Source organism: Dendrobates tinctorius, unplaced genomic scaffold (assembly GCF_039654945.1).
Source record: "Dendrobates tinctorius isolate UK_male_01 unplaced genomic scaffold, ASM3965494v1 ptg000003l, whole genome shotgun sequence".
NCBI classification, from domain to species: Eukaryota; Metazoa; Chordata; class Amphibia; order Anura; family Dendrobatidae; genus Dendrobates; species Dendrobates tinctorius.
In genome coordinates, this window is record NW_027361671.1 from 96068404 (window position 1) to 96094035 (window position 25632).

The 25632-nt window shown below is 44.5% G+C and overlaps 1 protein-coding gene across 2 annotated transcripts in view; it reads right to left on the reverse strand.

Moving 5' to 3' along the window:
• The window catches only part of WSCD2 (WSC domain containing 2), a 606696-nt gene that overhangs the window by 204383 nt on the left and 376681 nt on the right, over positions 1-25632 (reverse strand). For both annotated transcript variants that reach the window (XM_073562054.1, XM_073562051.1), the window contains one exon: positions 13796-13910. In XM_073562054.1, the coding sequence (XP_073418155.1) occupies positions 13796-13910 (115 nt within the window). The remainder of the gene's footprint in view (positions 1-13795; positions 13911-25632) is intronic.

The window sequence follows — 25632 nt, forward strand, 5'->3', positions numbered from 1 at the left end:
TGCAAGTTCCACCACTTAAAAAGATGAGAGGCGTCTGTAATTTACATCATAGGTAGACCTCAACTATGGGAGACAAACTGAGAAAAAAAAATCCATAAAATCACATTGTCTGTTTTTTTTTCATTTTATTTGCATATTATGGTGGAAAATAAGTATTTGGTCAGAAACAAGCAATCAAGATTTCTGGCTCTAACAGACCTGTAACTTCTTCTTTAAGAGTCTCCTCTTTCCTCCACTCATTACCTGTAGTAATGGCACCTGTTTAAACTTGTTATCAGTATAAAAAGACACCTGTGCACACCCTCAAACAGTCTGACTCCAAACTCCACTATGGTGAAGGCCAAAGAGCTGTCAAAGGAAACCAGAAACAAAATTGTAGCCCTGCACCAGGCTGGGAAGACTGAATCTGCAATAGCCAACCAGCTTGGAGTGAAGAAATCAACTGTGGGCGCAATAATTAGAAAATGGAAGACATACAAGACCACTGATAATCTCCCTCGATCTGGTGCTCCACGCAAAATCCCACCCCGTGGGGTCAGAATGATCACAAGAACGGTGAGCAAAAATCCCAGAACCACGCGGGGGGACCTAGTGAATGAACTGCAGAGAGCTGGGACCAATGTAACAAGGCCTACCATAAGTAACACACTACGCCACCATGGACTCAGATCCTGCAGTGCCAGACGTGTCCCACTGCTTAAGCCTGTACATGTCCGGGCCCGTCTGAAGTTTGCTAGAGAGCATTTGGATGATCCAGAGGAGTTTTGGGAGAATGTCCTATGGTCTGATGAAACCAAACTGGAACTGTTTGGTAGAAACACAACTTGTCGTGTTTGGAGGAAAAAGAATACTGAGTTGCATCCATCAAACACCATACCTACTGTAAAGCATGGTGGTGGAAACATCATGCTTTGGGGCTGTTTCTCTGCAAAGGGGCCAGGACGACTGATCCGGGTACATGAAAGAATGAATGGGGCCATGTATCGTGAGATTTTGAGTGCAAACCTCCTTCCATCAGCAAGGGCATTGATGATGAAACGTGGCTGGGTCTTTCAACATGACAATGATCCAAAGCACACCGCCAAGGCAACGAAGGAGTGGTTTTGTAAGAAGCATTTCAAGGTCCTGGAGTGGCCTAGCCAGTCTCCAGATCTCAACCCTATAGAAAACCTTTGGAGGGAGTTGAAAGTCTGTGTTGCCAAGCGAAAAGCCAAAAACATCACTGCTCTAGAGGAGATCTGCATGGAGGAATGGGCCAACATACCAACAACAGTGTGTGGCAACCTTGTGAAGACTTACAGAAAACGTTTGACCTCTGTCATTGCCAACAAAGGATATATCACAAAGTATTGTGATGAAATTTTGTTTCTGACCAAATACTTATTTTCCACCATAATATGCAAATAAAATGAAAAAAAAACAGACAATGTGATTTTCTGGATTTTTTTTTCTCAGTTTGTCTCCCATAGTTGAGGTCTACCTGTGATGTAAATTACAGACGCCTCTCATCTTTTTAAGTGGTGGAACTTGCACTATTGCTGACTGACTAAATACTTTTTTGCCCCACTGTATATATATATATATATATATATATACTGTATATATATAATATATATTTATATATTTATATATATATATATATATATATATACATACCCACACATATACACACAAACAGATATATATATATATATATATATATATATATATATACATATATATATATACACACACACACACACACTGGAGCAGACCATACATGGACTAGGCAAGAGAACCTGGATCTGATGACATGCAACTATAACAGCAGACCAAATGAGAGAGGGTATATGAAGTGAATAAGGAAACTCTGCATGGATACAAGACCTGCATGTCCACTGACTGAGAATCAACTAGGCACCCAACGTTTCAATGTCATAAAGAGAGAGCTATTATCACAACTTGAGATGGATCAACTGTACTGCAGATCCTCCCCACATGTGGAAGAACAACATGTGCAACCCCCTGAAAATCCTGATCCAATCCTGCAACTAGAGAGCACTGCAGCGGATCTGAAACAGAAGGTCTTAGATAAACTAAATACCATCAATACCAGAGATTGACTGCCAAGGCTCAGCAAAGAAACACCACCAGACAGTATGTTAGAAGATGCCAATAGAGCACTTGCATCAATGGTGAAGACGAAAGAGTTGTCGAAGGACACAAGAAACAAAATTGTAGCCCTGTACCAGGCTGGAAGATTCAATCTGCAATAGGCAAGCAGCTTGGTGTGATGAAATCAACTGTGGGAGCAATAATAAGAAAATGGTAGACATACAAGACCACTGATAATCTCCCTTGATCTGACGGGCTCGGACATGTACTGGCTTAAGCAGGGGGACATGTCTGGCACTGCAGGATCTGAGTCCCTGGTGGCATAGTGTGTTACTGATGTTAGCCTTTGTTATGGTGGTCCCAACTCTATGCAGGTCATTCACTAGGTCCCCCCGTGTGGCTCTGGGATTTTTGCTCACCATTCTTGTGATCATTTTGACCCCATGGGGTGAGATCTTACATGGAGCCCCAGATCGAGGGAGATTATCCATAGAAGCAGGAATCTACCACACAAAACAAGACCCAAGGTGCAGACTATGCAAAGAAACCTCAGAAACAGTGCAACACATAGTGGCAGGATGCAAAATGCAAGCAGGAACAGCATGTACCGAACCACATAACCAAGCAGCGTGAATTGTATATAGGAACATCTGCACAGCATGTAGGCTAAGTCCCTCTAAGTCCAGGTGGGAGACCCGAAAGAAAGTGGTGGAGAATGAAAGGGCTAAAATCCTGTGGGACTTCAAGATCAAGATGAATAAGCAGGTTTTGGCTAACCAACCAGACATTGTGATAGTAGACAAGGATCAGAAGACACCAATGAAAATAGATGTGTCAAAGTGTCAGCAGCATCAGAAAAAAGGAATATGAGAAGCTGAAGAAATACCAGGGCCTCAAAGGAGAACTGGATAAGATGTGGAAGGTAAAGGCAACAGTGATTCCAGTGGTGATAGGAGCACTTGGAGCAGTGACCTCTAAGTTGAAAGAATGGCTACAACAAATCCCAGGAGCAATATCTGAACTCTCTGTCCAGAAAAGCGCAATGCTGGGAACAACTAGGATCCTGCGCAGAACCCTCAAACTCCCAGGCCTCTGATAGAGGACCCGAGAATGAGGAAGGAAAAAAAAGATCACCCCCATTGGTGGGTGAGAAGTTTATATATATATACATACACCCTGGTGATAATTGTTTGTAAGCCCTTGCACTAAGGGTCTTAACCGGTTTAACAGTTCCTTAAAAATGGGAAAAATATGTTTTCTGAGGCCCTCCTCGACGTCCCTCCTTCTATTTTTTGGCAGACCTTGAAATTTGTGCTTGGGCTTTATAAGTCTAGGAGTCCCACTACCTAACAATTTTAACAGAATGTGTATGAGGTCCTTTTTATGTCTAATAAAGGGTGTATTGGAGTCCCTCTTCCTTCTAATTTTTGGCAGTTCTTAATAGGGAAAACAAAATATGTAACCCTGAAAATGATTTTTGTTTTTAGGTTGCTGAAGCAGTGCTTAGTGCATAGGTTTTACCAGTCTAGGAGTCCCACTCCTTAGAAATGGGAAAAAAAATCATAAATCTCATGCACATGATTCCTTATTTTCCTGATGGAAATGGATAACTGCTGCATTTTTTAAAGAATCCCCTTGAGAAAGCGGTGTCTGGAACATGCAAAACGCATGTTGGGGTCTTGTCATTCAGCTCAGGGTCACTCGTCCATACCTGATAAGCTCTGCCCCTCTCCTATACCTGTTATCCCATTGCACTCACCTGCTACTATGCACTTTTACGTATTGTGACAGGTCTGACCAGGGTGTATTAATTGACACTACAGCACATTTCTTGCTTCATTTACTATGGATGTTTTTGACGATTCATGATTTTTTATTTTTTTTCATCATGTATGACCCTGTTGTATGTGTTTGTCTATGCATCTCGTCACTTTATCCTACTGTCATTTTATATTAATACTTTAATACAATTTATACATAGTTTTACTACAATAATCATATACTCCTCATTCTCCTATTTTTTTATTTTTTAAAGAAGCATGTCAATTCTTTCAGTGTTTTTGCAGCATTTCTTTCACCATTGAAAGCATTGAGAAAGAGCAAAAATGCTACTTATGAACATAGTCTAATGGGTGGAGGAGGGTTTTTTTTTCCTCCTTTTAATTACCGTATGCCTTATATACAAGTTTTTACACAGGAAAGAATGTTTCCTAACATTTTTTCCTGTAAAATCCATTTTATCTTTAGTTTGGTATGTTTAATTGTCAGTCCGTAAAAGTGCCGAAGTACTCTGGGAACATTGTTCCCAGCAGCGATCTGGGAGTCAAGAATGCATCCAGGCATCTTCCCCATACTGTCCCAATTCAATTTGAATGCTGTTTTTATCCATTTCAGCTATTTTCCTGCCCTCCTCCCCCCAGCCCTCTGGGTAGAGTCTTCCTCGAGTATCCCATGGACTTCCATTATATTCGTCACTCGAGTCAATCTCATCTGAGCGTCCAACCTGCTCAATTTGAGTACCGAGCTGTCAAACATTTTAGTGCTCGATCATCACTATTCCAGACTAAGAGCAATTTCCTAAAATAAAAATCGCAACGTATTTGTAAAACTTTGATGTTGATCCACATGGGATCCATTTTTTTTTTTTGCACACCCATACATTTTTATAAGTGAGTCTCATTCAAAATACAGTGAGAAAATGGAAAACGGTCTTAGGAGTGCAGGAAAGAGACTCAGACAAGAGATGGGTTTAAACCACAACGCATTTCGACGGAGGATCCCTCTTCATCACATGATGAAGAGGGATCCTCTGTCGAAACGTGTTGTGGTTTAAACCCATTTCTTGTCTGAGCCTCTTTCCTGCGCTCCTAAGACCGTTTTCCATTTTCTCATTGCTCCTATCCTCCATTGGAGGTTTTTGGCTGGAGCTGCGGTGGAGACCTGACATCCTTGTCTGCCCCTGGGTTGCTTCCTTTATGACCACTTATCACTGAATCTCATTCAAAATACAGAACATCTAGTGCATGCTGTAAATTTTTTCAAACGAACATTCAGTTTGTCTGAAAAACCTGTCCCCCAAACAGCCCTGTGGAAAAACATTCATTCCTAGTGCTAACTGTGCGCAGACAGTTTTTTTCAGTGTGAACACTAGAGTTGAGCGAAACGGGTCGAAAAAATTCAAAAGTCGCCGACTTTTGGCAAAGTCGGGTTTCATGAAACGAAACCCGACCCTAGGATGAGGTCGGCCACGAGGTCGGCGACTTACGCGCCAAAGTCGCGTTTCAAAAGTTTGTTTTGCGCTCTTTTTCAGCCAATCAGGATCCACGGACACTGTGGGCAACGTGATGACCTAGGCACGGGTCACCACCATCTTTCAGAAGGGCATGCAAGTGATTGGCTTGCTTTGGTGGGCGTCACAAGGGGTATAAAAGGGCGTGCACGCCGACCGCCATCTTACTTCTGCCGATCTTAGTATAGGGAGAGGTTGCTGCTGATTCTGTAGGGAGAGCGTTAGGCAGGGAAGAAGACAAAAAAACTGCTTCTGCTGCTAGCGATTTGGCCTGCACAACACACAAGTCACTGTGTGTGCAGTGCAAGGGGAGGCTATATTGTGGTGTATCAGTGGTGTTGGTTGTTGGGCTCTCTTTTAAGGCTTCCTGACACGCTGGCATTGCTGTTTACCCACTGCTCCGCAAACTGCTTTTTTAAAAGCAATCCAATCTCCCTTATCCTCTAGTCACTTTTGTCACAGCTGTGCCATCGAGCGTGTCACATAGCGCTCAGATATCAGTGGGCCTCACACAATCCAAAAGTGTCCACTGTCCACAAGTGTGTGCAGAAATTCTAAATCTCCCCTGTCCTATAGACACCTTGTACCTTGTTTTACATTACTATATAGTTTGTTGGATTTTGTCTACATTTCTACCAAAAATGAGGAAGGCTGGTGGAAGAGGCCGTGGAATTGGACGGGGGTTGGCAGCTGGTAATGATGGTGTTGGTGGTGGATCTGATGGTAGTGGCAAGAGCAAAATAGGACCGAATGCAGGAGGTGCTGACCCTGCGTCATCGTCTGGCTACATAAGGCCTCGAACGCTTAGTTTCCTAGGAGTTGGCAAACCGCTTTTAAAGGCAGAGCATCAGGAAAAAGTTTTGTCTTACATTGCTGACTCAGCCTCCAGCTCTATCGCCTCCTCTTCTTCAGTTGTAAAAAGTAAAAGCACTGAGTCGTCATTGGAGGCTCATGTTCATGAACCACACCTTTCCTTGTGTCCTTCACCCCAACCAAGATTGAAGGATGACGCAGGCCATACTACTGATTACTCCATGGAGCTGTTTTCACATACCATGCCTGGATTATCAAGTCAAATGGTGAATTACCCAGGCCAAGATGAATCTGACATGGAGTGCACTGATGCACAGCCGCTGATGGATGATTCTGCTGGTACATTCACTCAGAGCACTACATTGTCCTCGCAGTGTACAGAGCCAGATTTTGACCCTGATGAGACTCAGGTGCCCCTTCCCGCACACTATACCACCATACACGGTGACACAGAGAAAGGTGCACATGACATAGAAGAGGAGGTGATGGATGACCCAGTTGTTGACCCAGATTGGCATCCATTGGGGGAAGAGGGTGCTGCTTCCAATAGCTCAGATGAGGAGCATCCACAGCAGACATCGACATCGCAACAGCTGTTATCTGGCAGGCCCGGAGCACTCCAAAGACAGGTTCCAAACATCAAAAGAGTTGCTGGACAGCTTGTCCAGAGGGTCAAAAGATCACAGCGTGCTAGGCCGCAAAATGTCTGCCAAAGTAGGAAGAGTGCAGTGTGGCACTTTTTTGAACAAAATCCTCATGATCAGGCCAAGGTTATCTGTAAGAAGTGCGCAAAGACCTTTAGCCGAGGGAAAAATCTGAAAAATTTGAATACCAGTTGCATGCTTAGACATTTAACCAGCATGCACTTGCAAGCGTGGACACAACACCAAACCTCAAGTGCCACATGTGCAACTGATCACAACGAAGGTAGTCAGCAACGCTACATTGTTTCCCCCACTGTAAGCCCACCGGTTAGCACAGCAGCAAATGTTGAGGTGTCGTTGCAAGGCCACAGCAGTCAGGGAATCCCACTGTTATATCAACGAAAGACTGATTCTAGGCCATCAGAAAGAACACCAACTCCATCACCATCATCAACCCTCTCTCAGTCCGCCCTGTCCACCGCTACTTCCACCATATGCAGCTCTCAAGTCCAGCTCACCCTCCCAGACACTATGAGTAGGTCAAGAAAGTACTCAGTCTCTCATCCGCGTACACTGGGTTTGAACGCCCACATTGCCAAACTAATCTCGTTTGAGATGATGCCCTTTCGGTTGGTGGAAAGCACAGCTTTCCGCGAACTCATGGCCTATGCAGTACCACGCTATGACCTACCCAGTCGCCACTTCTTCTCTCGCAAAGCCATCCCAGCCCTCCACCATCATGTGAAAGACCGCATTGTCCATGCACTCAAGCAGTCAGTGAGCGGAAAGGTGCACCTCACAACTGATGCATGGTCCAGTCGGCATGGCCAGGGCCGTTACATGTCCATCACTGCGCACTGGGTTAGTGTGGTGGATGCAGGGTCCACAGGGGACAGCGGTGGTGGGACAGTGCTGCCTAGCCCACGGTATAGGAAACAGTTGGCTGTAGGCGTTCGACCCTCCTCCTCCTCCAGAAGTGAAAGCTCGTCCACAGAGCGCAGTCGTACGAGCACTCCATCTGCAGCTGCCACTGTTGCACACGATGTGTCCCCCTATCGAGCAGCTAGTGGAAAGCGTCAGCAGGCTGTGTTGCAGATGATGTGTTTGGGCGACAGACACACTGCCGAGGTGCTGGCCGAGTACTTGAAGCGACAAACTGAGTCATGGCTGGGCAGTGTACATCTTGAGGCAGGCAAGGTAGTTAGTGATAACGGCCGTAATTTTGTGGCAGCCATAGCCCTTTCAAAACTCAGCCACATACCTTGCTTGGCTCACACCTTGAACCTGGTGGTGCAGTGCTTCCTCAAAAATTATCCGGAGTTAACAGCCCTGCTCCAGAAGGTGCGAAGACTGTGCGCGCACATCCGCCGGTCGCCTGTACACTCCGTTCGTATGCAGAAGCTGCAGCGATTGCTCCACCTTCCCAACCACCGCCTCATTATCGACATTGCAACAAGGTGGAACTCCACCCTGCACATGGTGGAGCGGCTGTGCGAGCAGAGGCAGGCCATAATGCATTTGTGGGAGGATACACGGCCAGGCACTTTGAGAGCAGACATGGAGTTGACAGGCGTGCAGTGGTCGAAGCTGAAAGACCTTTGTAAAGTCCTTCAGTGTTTTGAGGAATGCACACGGCTGGTAAGCGCAGACGACGCCATCCTAAGCATGAGCATCCCACTTATGCGTCTGCTCATGCAAACTTTGACACACCTTAAGGAGCAGGCGTCTGCAGCCAATGTTGATGAGGAGGAAGAGGAGGAGGGAATCCTTGATGACATTCAGCCATTGTCTGCTCAGGGACCTCTCCTGGACGAGGTGGAGGAAGAAGAGGAGGAGGAGGAGGAGGATGATGGGGATGATTACTTAGGGGAGGAGGATGCATCTCGTGGGGCAAGTGAAAATGTTGGCGTGGCAAGGTCTGGTACAGGGTTTGTGCGTGATTGGAGGGATGTGGATTTGCCAGAAAGTGCTCCTCCACCCAGCACTCGCAGTGCATCATTGACACCGGGAACATTGGCCCACATGTCAGATTATGCCTTGCGGATCCTAAAAAGGGACCCCCGCATTGCCAAAATGATGAACGATGACGACTACTGGTTGGCCAGCATCCTGGATCCACGCTATTAAGGCAAATTACAAAACATCATGCCACAGGAGAACCTTGACCTAATATTGGCTAATAAACAAGCAACTCTGGTAAATCGGTTGCTTGAGGCATTCCCAGCACACAGCAGCGGTGATGGTTCTCACACGAGCCATACGGGCCGGGGGCAGCTTGGCAGAGGTGTTCGTGGTGCACACAGCAGAAGTGGCGTTGGAGACAGGGGTTTCATGACAATGTTGTGGACTGATTTTTCAAATACCGCTCACACAACTGGTAATACTGCATCGATGGAAAGTGACAGGAGACAGCAGTTGTCAACTATGGTTACAAACTACTTTTCCTCCCATATCGATGTTCTCCCACACAGGTCATTCCCCTTTGACTATTGGGACGCTAAACTGGACACCTGGCCTGAATTGGCCCAATATGCCTTACAGGAGCTCGCTTGCCCAGCTGCAAGTGTGCTACCGGAAAGAGTCTTCAGTGCAGCTGGATCAATCCTGACAGAAAAAAGGACCCGTCTGTCAACCCAAAATGTGGATGATCTAACCTTCATTAAAATGAACCACGCATGGGTTTCCAAGGATTTTGTCCCACCTTCCCCTGATGACACATAGGGTGACAGAAAAATGGCTTGCTTTGGTCCACCTCTTCCTGGTACTTCACCTATTTCGCCTTTTGCATCAGCTGAATGTCCAACATCAACATATGCCACTTTCTAAAACTCCCTAACTGTGCTGCCTCCCCCCCATGGCTGGGGTAACCACCTAGCGCACGACACCGTGCGAGTGCCGTTGCCCTGGACAGGTGGGTAGGCCGACTCTTGGGCGCGGGCACTGGCACAGGGTCCCTCATAGTGCAATCAAGTGTCTCTGACGGTGGTGGTGCACACCCGCCGTCAGACACGCCGCTGTACTATGAGGGGCCCAGTGCCAGTACAGACGCCCAAGAGTGGGCCCCCCTTGCTTGGGCAGGGCCCCAGCATTTGCAATCTTTACCTCTCCCTGCTCCTCCGCTGTGTAATCTGGGCCGTCAAATCCATACTGTGCCTGACACCGTCTGAGCCTGCCTCCTGAGACATATATTTTGAATGTGTACGCTATCCATACATGTTATCCAGGGATACGGTACCCTTTCTAACCTTTGTGCAATCACGTGCAATCCATACTGGGCCTAACACCGTCTGAGCCTGCCTCATGCTGTATAGACATATATTTTGAATGTGTACGCTATCCATACATGTTATCCGGGGATACGGTACCCTTTCTAACCTTTGTGCAATGACGTGCAATCCATACTGGGCCTAACACCGTCTGAGCCTGCCTCATGCTGTATAGACATATATTTTGAATGTGTACGCTATCCATACATGTTATCCGGGGATACGGTACCCTTTCTAACCTTTGTGCAATGACGTGCAATCCATACTGGGCCTAACACCGTCTGAGCCTGCCTCATGCTGTATAGACATATATTTTGAATGTGTACGCTATCCATACATGTTATCCGGGGATACGGTACCCTTTCTAACCTTTGTGCAATGACGTGCAATCCATACTGGGCCTAACACCATCTGAGCCTGCCTCATGCTGTATAGACATATATTTTGAATGTGTACGCTATCCATACATGTTATCCAGGGATACGGTACCCTTTCTAACCTTTGTGCAATGACGTGCAATCCATACTGGGCCTAACACCGTCTGAGCCTGCCTCATGCTGTATAGACATATATTTTGAATGTGTACGCTATCCATACATGTTATCCGGGGATACGGTACCCTTTCTAACCTTTGTGCAATGACGTGCAATCCATACTGGGCCTAACACCGTCTGAGCCTGCCTCATGCTGTATAGACATATATTTTGAATGTGTACGCTATCCATACATGTTATCCGGGGATACGGTACCCTTTCTAACCTTTGTGCAATGACGTGCAATCCATACTGGGCCTAACACCGTCTGAGCCTGCCTCATGCTGTATAGACATATATTTTGAATGTGTACGCTATCCATACATGTTATCCAGGGATACGGTACCCTTTCTAACCTTTGTGCAATGACGTGCAATCCATACTGGGCCTAACACCGTCTGAGCCTGCCTCATGCTGTATAGACATATATTTTGAATGTGTACGCTATCCATACATGTTATCCGGGGATACGGTACCCTTTCTAACCTTTGTGCAATGACGTGCAATCCATACTGGGCCTAACACCGTCTGAGCCTGCCTCATGCTGTATAGACATATATTTTGAATGTGTACGCTATCCATACATGTTATCCAGGGATACGGTACCCTTTCTAACCTTTGTGCAATGACGTGCAATCCATACTGGGCCTAACACCGTCTGAGCCTGCCTCATGCTGTATAGACATATATTTTGAATGTGTACGCTATCCATACATGTTATCCGGGGATACGGTACCCTTTCTAACCTTTGTGCAATGACGTGCAATCCATACGGGGCCTAACACCGTCTGAGCCTGCCTCATGCTGTATAGACATATATTTTGAATGTGTACGCTATCCATACATGTTATCCGGGGATACGGTACCCTTTCAAACCTTTGTGCAATGAGCAGCATTTACAGGGCCCATTATACACTAGAGCATTAGAAATGGGGCCCATTATGTTTGGAGCATTATTTGGGCCCATAAGACAGTGGAGCTTCATCCATGGGGACCAACATATACTGTAGCATTATGTGGAGCTCATCATATACTGTTTCAAACATTATATGGGACCAATGATTCTGTATGGAGAAATAGATGGGCCTCGTCATGAGATGTAAAAAGTGAGGTATTTTTCATTGTACTATACCGCTATTTATCTGCCGTATCGGAGCATGATGAGTTGTGGTATGTGTTAAAGGGGCGCTCTTTCGCCCAGGGCACATGAAAACCTGCAGCCAGCCCTCCCCCCCACAACTTTAGCCAAATAACACCCATTTTTCAGTGCGTAACTTATATTATGAAGTTAATTAAGGTTGACAAGCTTAAGTAAGAAGAATTGATGCTTTTGGCATTCAAATGGGCACTGTTGGTGTGTTTCCTGTCCTCCTCTCACTGCCGACTTTTATTCCCCATTGACTTACATTGGGTTTCGTGTTTCGGGACGACCCCGACTTTTCCCTATAATCGGACGATCTTGCTCGACCCGACTTTTGGAAAAGTCGGGTTTCACGAAACGAAACGCGACCCTAAAAAACCAAAAGTCGCTCAACTCTAGTGAACACGCTTTGATTCTGTTTTTAATTTGTAGTGCCTGACTTTGGTGCTAGTCATAGATGGCCATGGTCCTTTGATTGTACTGCAAGATTTTTCATGCAAATGATTGACTGTTTTTTTTAAATGCTTATGTGAACCTACCTTTATTTGTACAATGTCTTGAACAATTGTCCTATTTAGGCCTTTTATTTTTTCTGTCTTGGGCATGTCCAGTTTGTCATTTACTGAAACAGTAGTGGACTCATCGGTAAGGAACATAAATTGCCATGGAATACTGTAGTATTGGAATACAGAATAACAACAGGTGGATGTTGTAGAATAATGCGCTCGTGAATGCTGTGGACATTTTGGAACTCAAGGTTATACATTTGATATCCCGGTGTAATACACAGGCTGAAAAATGGGATAATACTATAAGGCCATGTTCGCAAGCTGAGTATTTGGTGAGTTTTTTACCTCAGTATTTGTAAGCCAAAACCAGGAGTGGGCGATAAATACAGAAGTGATGATGGGTACTATTTTACCTCAGTATTTGGTGAATTTTTTACCTCAGTATTTGTAAGCTAAAACCAGGAGTGGGCGATAAATACAGAAGTGGTGACGGGTACTATTTTACCTCAGTATTTGGTGAGTTTTTTACCTCAGTATTTGTAAGCCAAAACCAGGAGTGGACGATAAATACAGAAGTGATGACGGGTACTATTTTACCTCAGGATTTGGTCAGTTTTTTACCTCAGTATTTGTAAGCCAAAACCAGGAGTGGGCGATAAATACAGAAGTGATGACGGGTAATATTTTACCTCAGTATTTGGTGAGTTTTTTACCTCAGTATTTGTAAGCCAATACCAGGAGTGGGTGATAAATGCAGAAGTGGTGACGGGTTTCTATTATACTTTTCCTCTGAATGTTCCTTGCCTGATTTTGACTTACACATACTGAGGTAAAATACTGACCAAATACTGAATGTGTGCAGGTGACCGAACAGTAATTTCCAATATTAGCATTTTGTATGCCAGGCACGCAAATATGTGTTTGAAAGCCACAAATCTCTTACAACAACACCTCACAATAACTACTGTATATACTGGGGGGAATTAATGTAATTGGATTTCAACAATAATTAACTGCATTCATTAAATCTATGACTGATGTTACCATATGGGAGTGAGATTGGCCAGTTGTTATGTTTTACTGTTTTACTATAACTACAAATTGCCCAAAGAAATTCCCCACGAGACCCCGGCACAGCTGAGTTATCTGTAAAAATGGACCAGAGTTTTCAAGGGACAGCTATATATTCATTTTGTAATGTAAAAAAACCCTGTCTATTAACCTGCCAAGTTCTGCTGCTGTTTGCCAGTATCCTGTCAGAAATGGACCTATTAGTTTTGAATCATTTTTATTACTTCTTTTTCAACACTTTAAGATACAATATACAGTGAGTTCTCCGGTATTTGATTAAGCCTTATGGAGGATACTGTTTAGTATAAATGCTGAATAAATCTCACAGTTCAACAATGGGAATTAAATAAAAAAATAAGGTTTTGGCAGGGGAAAAGAATTTGTTGATGTGCACAAACTAATAAAGCGCTATTCATTCAGCAATCGCCACCCTACCGTTCAGCACAGTTGTCCTGGCAACGGAACACTGTCATCTTTTTGTAGTCGAAAAAGGACACTCCACGGAGCGCTCTCTGCCGCGTGTCATCCATATAGCATCCAATATACCTTGCTGCAAAACAATAGAAATGTAACATATTACAGGCAGTTCATAACAGGACCTCATGCAAAACATTTCTGGAAATCCTTTTTTTGGGATTTTGATCTCAGCTTGCGTATAAAAATTGTTTTTATATTAATTGGTCAAGTGCTTGAATGGTCTTGGTGCATTCACGCCACTTTACGGATGAAATTTCCAGATATGAGAAGCAGTAACTATATAATAAGCTACTTGAACAAACAGCTTTAAAGAGGCTGCCCAACACTTCAGTACATTTTTTTTATAGATATTAATGTTTGTAAAATACTAAAACAGAGGCATAGTCACCTTTCAGAACCCCAGCAGATCTGTGGCAAATCCAGAATTGATGTCGGCTCTGTTCAGAAGTTACCAGGACTGCTGCAGCCTGTGACTGACTGCAGTGGTCAGGTGACTAGAATCAATAAATGTTTCTTTGATGGCACGCTCAAAGAAACTGGAGGATTACCTATTAAAGGGAATTTGTCAGCAGACTTTTGCTAGATGATCTGAAAGCAGCATGATGTAGGCACTGAGACCCTGAGTCCAGCGATGTATCACTTACTGGGCTGCTTGTAATCATTTTCATAAAATCACACTTTTATCTAATGCAGATCTTCTAGTTCTCTGAATAATGAGTTCTTTATAACCCACATCACTGATTGGCAGCTTTTTGCTTATTCAAAGTGTACACAGAAAGCTGCCAATCAGTGGTGGGTGGGGTTATACAGATCTCATGAATATGTTTGTCTACATATCAGCAGGCTTGCTGATCATCTATTGATAATCAGTGCAGAAAAAAACAGTGATTTTATAAAAACTACACTTAGTTGCCCAGTAAGTGACACATCGCTGGAATCAAGGTCTTTATCTCTAAATTATTTTCTTCTCAGATTAGGAGGCAAAAACCTGGTGACAGATTCCCTTTAAGCTAATTCATGGTTCAGTTTGACTTATTACCTCAATATTTAATGACAAATTAAAAAGTTACTCTGGAGTTGATTTTGAGTATTGAAGCATTGGATTTGCATATGGAAATTGGAACAACAAGAGGTGTCTATGCAAGACATTCATTGATAGGATCTGTTAAAAACTTTAGACCCCCACCTACCAGAATACAAAGCTACTGTATGTAGGTTGAAAATACAGTTAATTGAAACCTGTAAAACCCCAAAGCATGCTCCATAATGGAGAAATCGTGATCTAAGCATGCAGGTTGAAAGGGTATTGACTTAAACCGGTGCACAGCAAATGCATCAGCTTTCTTCAACATCCGCCACCACCTCTGCTTTCTAAGGTGCGTAGCCGATGGAGAAGAGAGCAATCAGCCGAGGAGATAAGGATTGTACCAGGCAGATAGTGGACAAGAAGATTCATGATCACATCCAATGCGCTTTCAGCCTCATTTGCAGATACATTCATATTATCATTTAACTTGTATTTCATCGCTTACACTGCTATACATTACATTCACGGGGACTAAAATGGACTACAGATTCCCTTTAAAGGGGTTGTCCACAGAGCGGTCAGCCCCTTCTCAATCACCAAGTTCGCCTTTTATAATATACTAACAGCTATTCTCAACTCCGATATGGGCACCATTCCAGTGGGTGTCAGCACTGTCTCCTCCGGGGCGCACGATTGTTATGTCACATGAGCCTTGTAGCCAAACAGAGGACACTTCAGTCTCCACTGCTAATGTGACTGCAGAAAGAAGTATCATTCTGAAATACATATAACTATAGATTCTGCACAGATTCAGTCATATCCTGCAGACCTAATAGGGCAGATCCTTCCAGTACAAATATAGTAGATAACTCAATAGCTTCTTAAAGTAATTTAATGGAAAATATATTAATGGCCGAGTAAACCTGACTGAGAATAATCTTCACTTACTGATGGAAAAACAAGCAACTGAAAATATTTGCAGTAAATCCCTGGCAAAGCATCTTAAAGAGAATACCCAGTATATCGTGATGTCCATGCATTGTCATTTACAGGTAATTATTAAGTGCAAAGTATAGTTTTATATTTAACTATGCTTATTTGCCTTAATGTAATACTTCTGTCAAACCGTGATGTATGCCAACACCAAGCATATACTACTTCCACTTCCCTATATGGAAAAGTAGAAAAAAAAGGAGCAGAAACATCTTCTTAATTTATCTACTATATAATCGGCTAATTCTGTCTGTTTGTCTGTTTGTAACGGAAATCCCACATCGCTGATTGGTAACGCCCGGCCGGCCGAGACCAATCAGCGACAGGCGCAGTCCAGCCGCGAATCGGCGCGGAATTCGAACGACGCATGCCACCCCTACCATCGGGAGATCTGCGGCACTAGCCGCCGATTTTCCGACGGTTGCCGCAGGTCATCTCCTGCCGCATGGAGGTCAGCAGCAACACAGCCAGGAGATGACCTTGCGCTAGCCTGATTGGTCCCGGCTGGCTGGGCGCGACCAATCAGCGACAGGTGCAGTCTGCCCGCGAATTGCTGCAGGATTTGAACCACACTTTTCTGATTGGTCACCATGCGCGACAACTCAGTGATATTGGCGTGGAATTTAACCCTCAGATATTCATGTAATGGTTTATATATTTTGGTAATCTGTTTAATAATTTCGTTCAGTTGCATTAAGTTCTATGAGCAATAACATTTAATGATAATGTATATATTTTACCTGGAAAATCCTGTGTATTCATTGCATTATTCTTAAATCTTCATAAATAAACTACACACATATTCTAGAATACCCAATGCGTTAGAATCGGGCCACCATCTAGTATACATATACACTCACTGGCCACTTTATTAGGTACACCTGTCCAACTGTGTGTTAAGACTTAATTTCTAATCAGCCAATCACATGGCGGCAACTCAGTGCATTTAGGCATGTAGACATGGTCAAGACAATCTCCTGCAGTTCAAACTGAGCATCAGTATGGGGAAGAAAGGTGATTTGAGTGCCTTTGAACGTGGCATGATTGTTGGTGCCAGAAGGGCTGGTCTGAGTATTTCAGAAACTGCTGATCTACTGGGATTTTCACGCACAACCATCTCTAGGGTTTACAGAGAATGGTCCGAAAAAGAAAAAAAATCCAGTGAGCGGCAGTTCTGTGTCCGGAAATGCCTTGTTGATGCCAGAGGTCAGAGGAGAATGGGCATACTGGTTCGAGCTGATAGAAAGGCAACAGTGACTCAAATTGCCACCCGTTACAACCAAGGTAGGCAGAAGAGCATCTCTGAACGCACAGTGCGTCGAACTTTGAGGCAGATGGGCTACAGCAGCAGAAGACCACACTGGGTACCACTCCTCTCAGCTAAGAACAGGCATCTGATGGCTACTTTCAGCAGGATAATGCGCCATGTCATAAAGCTCGAATCATCTCAGATTGGTTTCTTGAACATGACAATGAGTTCACTGTACTCAAATGGCCTCCTCAGTCACCAGATCTCAATCCAATAGAGCATCTTTGGGATGTGGTGGAACGGGAGATTCGCATCAGGGATGTGCAGCCGACAAATCTGCGCCAACTGTGTGATGCCATCATGTCAATATGGTCCAAAATCTCTGAGGAATGCTTCCAGCACCTTGTTGAATCTCTGCCACGAAGAATTGAGGCAGTTCTGAAGGCAAAAGGGGGTCCAACCCGTTACTAGCATGGTGTACCTAATAAAGTGGCCAGTGAGTGTAAACACACAACCCAAACCCATTTCCCTAAACACAGGAAGGGTAACACTCCACATGATCAATGAACATACTGATACTATAGCTGCTAGGCTATTGATGAGATCAAGAAGTGTCTTGCACAAAACTAATATATAAAATAACAATTTTAGTAAGAATGACGCAAATTTTTACAAAAGATACAAAATAATTTTTGGTGCCTCAAACCAGGCAAAAACACGAAGGAATCAGACAAAAAGGGGAGAAAAGACCAAAATACTCAGGAGACAGGATAACCAATTTCATGAAAACATGTCATTGCAATGCTCAGTATATTGCACAAAATATGCCTGCATGGCTCTAATACCTCTGAATGCATTAGTCAAAAAACAAAGCACTCCTGTACAATCAAGAATGCTTAACAACTTATATGCAATAAAGTGCATGTGCATATACTCAGGTGCAGTGATAGCACCAACCAGTCTAAAAAGGACTACCAGAGAAGTAGCATGAGTCCTAGCTAATGATTCAAGCCCATCATGCATTCAATAGACAAGGGGTGGGATTCAGCCGGTTCTCCCCGGTTCAGTGGAACCGGTTGTTAAAAAAGCAGCCGGTTCCCCGAACCGGGGAGATTCACAGCCGCGATCCGGAACTGCGTGCGGCCGTGCCCTCTGTTCTGTGACGCGGTCAGCAGCAGACACAGCCGTCCGCGTCACAGTGTATCGGGCAGGGAGCTGTGCACAGCCGTCACACAGCTGACAACTGAACAGCTCCCGCTCCCTCTACTTCCGGGTCAGGTGTTAGGCCTGCACGATGACGTCATCGCGCAGACGCCGACATGTACCTGGACGCTGGCTGCAGAGAGGAGCTGCTGGGGAGCGGTTGTGAGGTAAGTATGGGAAACTTTTTTTTTTTCTAAATGAATTCAGTGGGTGAGGGGGCAGCACAAGATGGAGGGGGGTGAATGGGGCAGCTGTACATGATGGAGGGGGTAAATATGGCTGCACATGATGGATGGGAGTGAATGGGGCTGCATATTATGGAGGGGGTGAGGGGGTTGTACATGATGGAGGGGGGTGAATATGGCTGCACATGATGGAGGGGGGTGAATGGGGCTGCATATGATGGAGGAGGGTGTGGGGGCTGTACATGATGGAGAAGGGTGAATGGGGCTGCACATGATGGAGGGGGGTGTGGGGGCTGTATATGATGGAGGGGGTGAATATGGCTGCACAGGATGGGTGGTGAATGGGGCTGTACATGATGGAAGAGGGTGAATGGGGTTGCATATGATGGAGGGTGATGCGGGGGCTGTACATGATGGAGGGGGGTGAATATGGCTGCACATGATGGTGGGGGGTGAATGGGGCTGCATTTGAAGGAGGGGGTGCGGGGGCTGTACATGATGGAGGGGGGCGAATGGGGCTGTACATGATGGAGGGGGTGAATATGGCTGCACATGATGGAGGGGGGTGCAGGGGCTGTACATGATGGAGGGGGGTGAATATGGCTGCACATGATGGAGGGGGGTGAATGGGGCTGTACATGATGGAGGGGGGTGAATGGGGCTGCACATGATGGAGGGGGGTGAGTGGGGCTGTACATGATGGAGGGGGGTGCGGAGGCTGTACATGATGGAGGGGGGTGAGTGGGGCTGCACATGATGGAGTGGGGGAGTGAGGTTGTACATGTAGTGGGGCTGTACATGATGGATTGGGGCTGTACATGATGGAGTGGGGGGAGTGGGGCTGCACAGGATGAAGGGGGAGTGGGGCTGTACATGATGGAGTGGGGGGAGTAGGGCTGTACATGATGGAGTGGGGGAAGTTGGGCTGTACATGATGGAGTGGGGCTGCACATGATGAAGGGGGAGTGGGGCTGTACATGACGGAGTGGGGCTGCACATGATGAAGGGGGAGTGGGGCTGTACATGATGGAGTGCGGCTGCACTTGATGATGGGGTAAGGGGGATTGCACAAGATGAAGGGGGACTGCACATGGTGATGTGGAGGGTAAGGGGGACTGCACAGGATAAAGTGGGGGGTAAGGGGGACTGCACAGGTTGAAGTGGGGGGTAAGTGAGACTGCACAGGATGAATTGGGGGTAAGGGGGACTGCACATGAATTGGGTAAAGGGGACTGCACATGATATGGGGGTAAGAGTGACTGCACATGATGATGGGGGAGTGGGGCAGCACATGATGAAGTGGGGGGTAAGGGAGACTGCACATGATGAAGTGGGGGGTAAGGGGGACTGCACATGAAGTTAGGGGTGATAGGGGACTGCAACGGATAAAGTAAGGGGACTTCAAATTAAAGTGGGGGGTCTGAAAATGATGATGTGGGGGAGAAGACGGGGGACTGCAAATGATGAATTCAGTGTGAGTGACGGGGCACAGCAATTTAATTCAAGGTGAGGGGGTGAGGAGAGCAAATGATGAATTGAAGGTGGGGGTGAGGAGAGCAAATGATCTATCTGGAGAACAAATAAAGAATTTTGAGTGTGGGGGAGTAAGTGATGTATTGAATGTGGGGTAGAGCAGTTGATAATGTATAGAGGGTGGGAGAGAAAGACAAGACAATGAATGAGGTGGGAGGGGCATGTAAATATAATGAATTGGGGTTAGGGTTAGAGCGGGAGGTACATAGTGGGGGGCGTTGAGGTTGAAGTGCCTGGTAATGAATTGGGGGAAAGAGTACAGGTGCTAATTTATATATTAAATAGGGAAAGTGGCATTTATAGTTAGTTGTTATGAATGAGTCACCGAGGAGGAAAAACAAAAACAAGCTAAGCCACAGAAAACCAGAGAGGTTGGTAACTAAGTGGATTGCAGACCCCTGATCCTATCCACACAACTAGCAGTAGCCGTGGAGCGTACCTACAATGATCCTAGACGCCTCGCCACAGCCGGAGAACTAAATAAGCATAAAGCAAGAAAGGGGAAATATAAACTGCCCCAGAGCAGACCCCAAAGCAATAGACAGCCCCCAAACATGTATTGATGTATTGTCGGTGAGACAAGATCAAAACACAGACACAGATAGGAAAACAGGCTGAGCAAACGATGGGGCCCACACTAACTAGAAAGGACAGGAAAGGAAAGATGCTGGCTGCAATCATGCATAAAACCCTGTCAAAAATTGTCCAACACTTTCTGATAACAAAAACCCTGAAGTCGCTAGACTTCATTTCCCTATATCAGCACTCTGGTATATTCTGAAGACAGAGCAAAAAGAGACCAATCTGATCAGGGACAAAAAGCAAACTGGCTTAAACAGAGACATAAGAATGGAAATTCAGCACAGCCCCAGCAGGGGCTGGCTGACCACAAAAACTGAGTAAACCAGACCAAATCTCATGTGAAAAAATAGCAGAGCACACTTAGCTTGAGAAGGCAGGAACAGAACAGGAAACCAGAACCTCAGGGCAGGAAAAAATCACCAGCACAAAATTAGGGAGTCGGCTGTTTTAAATCCAGTCAGGGACTCCTGATGTCAACTCACAGTCCTCCTTCTCAGGTGGCAGGTCTCTGCAATTTAGATCAGCTTCATTACCTACTGTCACCACTAGAGGGAGCCCGGATGGAGAACTCACGACTCCTCTGTCAACACAGCCAGCTCCACCACCCTCACCAGAAGCCAGAGGTAAACCAGAAAATGAGTTCACAACAGTACCACCCCTTGAGGAGGGGTCACCGAACCCTCATCCACGCCACCAGGCCGATCAGGATGGGCCCGGTGAAAAGCACGAACCAATCTATTGGCATGAGTGTCAGAGGCAGAGACCCAAGAATTGTCCTCCTGGCCATAACTCTTACACTTGACCAAATACTGGAGTCTCCGTCTAGCCAGATGAGAATCCAGTATTTTCTCTACCTCATATTCCACATTACCTTCAACCAACACAGGGTCAGGAGGTGCCGCCATAGGAACCACTGGCTCAACAAACCTCTTCAACAGAGACTTATGAAACACGCTATGGATCTTAAACGTAACTGGAAGAGCCAATCGAAAAGAAACCGGGTTAAGAATCACCAGCCATACCGCAGATTCTAGGGTACTCAAAAGCAGGAAAAAATCCCCAGCACGAAACTAGGGAGTCGGCTGTCTTAAATCCAGTCAGAGACTCCTGATGTCCACTCACAGTCCTCCTCCTCAGGTGGCAGGTCTCTACCATTTAGATCAGCTTCATTACCTACTGTCACCACTAGAGGGAGCCCGGATGGAGAACTCACGACTCCTCTGGCAACACAGCCAGCTCCACCACCCTCACCAGAAGCCAGAGGTAAACCAGAAAATTAGTTCACAACAGTTAGTGGGTGCACAATGGTGGATTATAATTTATATTTGGAATGGTGGGTTGCATAATAACCAATTATGTATTAATAGTGGGTGCACGTCTGTATTCAGATGTGTAGTGTAGAAGAAAGGGAGAAAGTGGGGAATGTGCTCTGGAAGACATGCTCTAGGTAACTGGGTTATTTCATGCAGAGACGTGTCCTGGCTGGAAGAAGTGATGGCGGTCTGTGCTGGATGAAAATGAAAAGCAAAGATGAAGGACTTCAGCTAGAGACGTCACTGGTGAGTCAGTGTGTTACCCGTACACTGACAGTAAATACAGAGTTCCTGTATACAATTGCACTTAGTATTGTGTTTTTAATTAATGATCAGTATTGTAGTATTCAGTCACTATCTGGTGGTAATATGTGGTCTGGTCATGGTGTGGCGCTATTTGCTCCTTGTATGTGGTATTATTCAGTCACTATGTGGTGGTAATGGTGACCAGAAAAATGCCCACAGGAAAAATGCCCACAGGAAAATTTCCCACAGGAAAATTGCCCACATGGAAAATTGCCCACATGGAAAATTGCCCACACGGAAAATTGCCCACATGGAAAACTGCCCACATGGAAAATTACCCACACAGAAAATTACCCACACAGAAAATTGCCAATTGCATCATCACAAAGTTTCAGATCTATGATATTTGAGGTGCAAGGTGAGGATGTTCACATGATATGTGAAAATTGCCCACAGACATGAATACCCACAGGAAAACAGTAGCGAGTTATAGGTGAGATGCTCTGCAAGACAGAGAGTAGCATAGATCTATAGGTTAAATGCCCTGCAGGACAGGGGGATAGTATGCAAATATACATGAGATGCTCTGCAGGGCAGAAGAATAATCTACAATTATAGGTGAGATGCTCTGCAGGACAGAGAATAGTATAGAATTATAGGTGAGATGCTCTGCAGGACAGAGAATAGTATAGAATTATAGGTTAAATGCTCTGCAGAACAGGGGGATTGTATACAGGTATAGGTGAGATGCTCTGCAAAGCAAGAGAATAATATAGAATTATAGGTGAGATGCTCTGCAGGACAGAGAATAGTATAGAATTATAGGTGAGATGCTCTGCAGGACAGAGAATAGTATAGAATTATAGGTTAAATGCTCTGCAGAACAGGGGGATTGTATACAGGTATAGGTGAGATGCTCTGCAAAGCAAGAGAATAATATAGAATTATAGGTGAGATGCTCTGCAGGACAGGGGGATAGTATACAGGTATAGGTGAGATGCTCTGCAGGGCAGGAGAATAATATAGAATTATAGATGAGACTCTTTGCAGGGCAGGAGAATAATATAGAATTCTAGGTGAGATGCTCTGCAGCACAGAAGCACATTTACTTCTGCTTTTTGAGGGCAGGAGTCATTATAATGTTCTGTTGGTTCTTGAATTACATTGTCATCTTTTGTTTTGAGAATTGAATGGCACTTTGAAGAGCGATGCAGTCGGCATCTCCAAGTCACCACTGCGTTGATAGTATGAAATGCAAGATATTCGAACCTCAAGTAAATCATAACTTTGTTGTTCCTCTGGCTAGAATACTTTAGATGAACTCAAAATACACTTTAATTGAAAAGAAATTAACAAATATGGGGACATATCTATTAAAGTACATGTTTTAACTTGTACCAAATGGCATGACATGATTGCCAATTTGAAACAATGGGGTGGGGAATTGCTGGAAGGAACATGTGAAATAATGTCAACAAGGAAACCCAGTTGACTTACATGGGCTCCATTCAAATACAATACAGCACAACACAGAATCAGTGAGAGATGAGAGCAGACTATATCTATCTATTGCTGATAATGACAGACTGCTGCAAACACAGATCTTCATAGATCTTAAACTTTGTGATGCTGCAATTGGCAATTTTCTGTGTGAGCAATTTTCCATGTGGGCAATTTTCCGTGTGGGCAATTTTCCATGTGAGTCAATTTTCATTTTCCACGTGGGCAAATTTCTGTGTAGGCAATTTTCTGTGTGGGCAATTTTCCTGTGGGCGTTTTTCTGGGAACCATCCATAATACCTGAGGTGGCATTCTCCACGTGTATGCAGTGTCAAGTGACACACTGATCCTCCAAACCCCGACACGCGTTTCGCACTACAAATTTTTTTTCTGTGTGCGGCACTTATACACAATACTGAATTAGTGGAGATGTTTGGAATATTTTACTTTAATTTTTTTCATCATTTGAATGTAATTAACATGTCTAGTTCTGTGATTTCCATAATTTCTATACTTTTCCTTTGTTGCTTTAGTCAAGTGTGGAAAAAGGATGAAAAGTAAGAATACTTTCAAAAATAGAAACTGACATGCTGTGGTCTTGAAAGATGCGCCGCATGTCAGTGCCCACGGGTGAGCCGCAGGTGACTATGCATGCATAGAAATCCCATCCACTATGCTGTAACAGCAGGCAGTTTGACGCTGCATAAATACTCAGCATCAAACCAGCAGCAGTTCCTGATTGTGGGCACATACCCTCAATAGTTTATTTTTATCAGTTAGCAAAATGCAAAGTGAAAGAACAAAAGCAGAAAATCTAAATCAAATCAATACACTAATCTAATGTTCGAACCAGTCTTGCCAGTAGTCTTCACGGAAGAATTGCAGCCATGGCTTAACCATATTCAAAAACATAGGAACAAAGGTGAAGAAAATGGATGCAAGCGCTCTGGACTGATGGACAAAATTTTGAAATATTTAGCTGTACCAGAAGGCATTTTGTTTGCCAAAGGGCTGGAAATAATAATAATATTAAGCATCTGCTGTCAACTGTGAAGCATAGTGAAGGTTCCTTGGGCTGTATTTCAGCAAATGGAGTCAGGGATATGTTCAGTATTAATGTTGCCCTCAATGCTGAATAATACAAGCAGATACTTACAGTACATATCATGCAATACATGATGTCATTTAATTGGTTCCAAATTTATTCTGCAGCAGGATGATATCAAGCATGAATCAATGTACGCTAGAACTTCAGCATAAGAAGAGCAAATAAGTCCTGAAAGCGAAGATATGGCCCCCACAGAGACCTGATCTGAACATTGAGTCTTTGTGGGGTTTCAAGAAGAGACAGAGGATTTAAGCACACATTACCAGAAGATCTGTGGTTAGTTCTCCAAGATGTTTAACACGTTTCCTACATCGGGCATAATAGTATACCGAAGTCGAACTCCCTCACTTTAATGTTGGCTCCGGCGTTGAGACCACATCTTTCCTGGGACATGTCAGCTGTTTTGAACCTTTCGCCTCATTCAAAATAAAACAGTTAAAAAAAAATCAAACATACACAGATTTTGTATTGCTGCGTTCAGAATCGCCCGATCTGTCAATAAAAAAAGGATTAACCTGATCACTAAACGGTGTAGTGAGAAAAAAAGTCAAAATGCCAGAATTATGTTTTTTTGGTTGCTGTGACATTGCATTAAAATGCAATAACGGGCGATCAAAAGATCGTATGTGCACCAAAATGGTATGGTTAAAACCGTCAACTCGGCACACAAAAAATAAGCCCTCACCCAACCTGAGATCACGAAAAAATGGAGATACCTCGGGTATTGGAAAATGGCGCATTTTTTTTTTTAACAAAGCTTGGAATTTTTTTTCACCACTACGATAAAAAAGAACCTATACATGTTTGGTGCCTGAACGTGTAATGACTTAGAGAATCATAATAGCAGGTCAGTTTT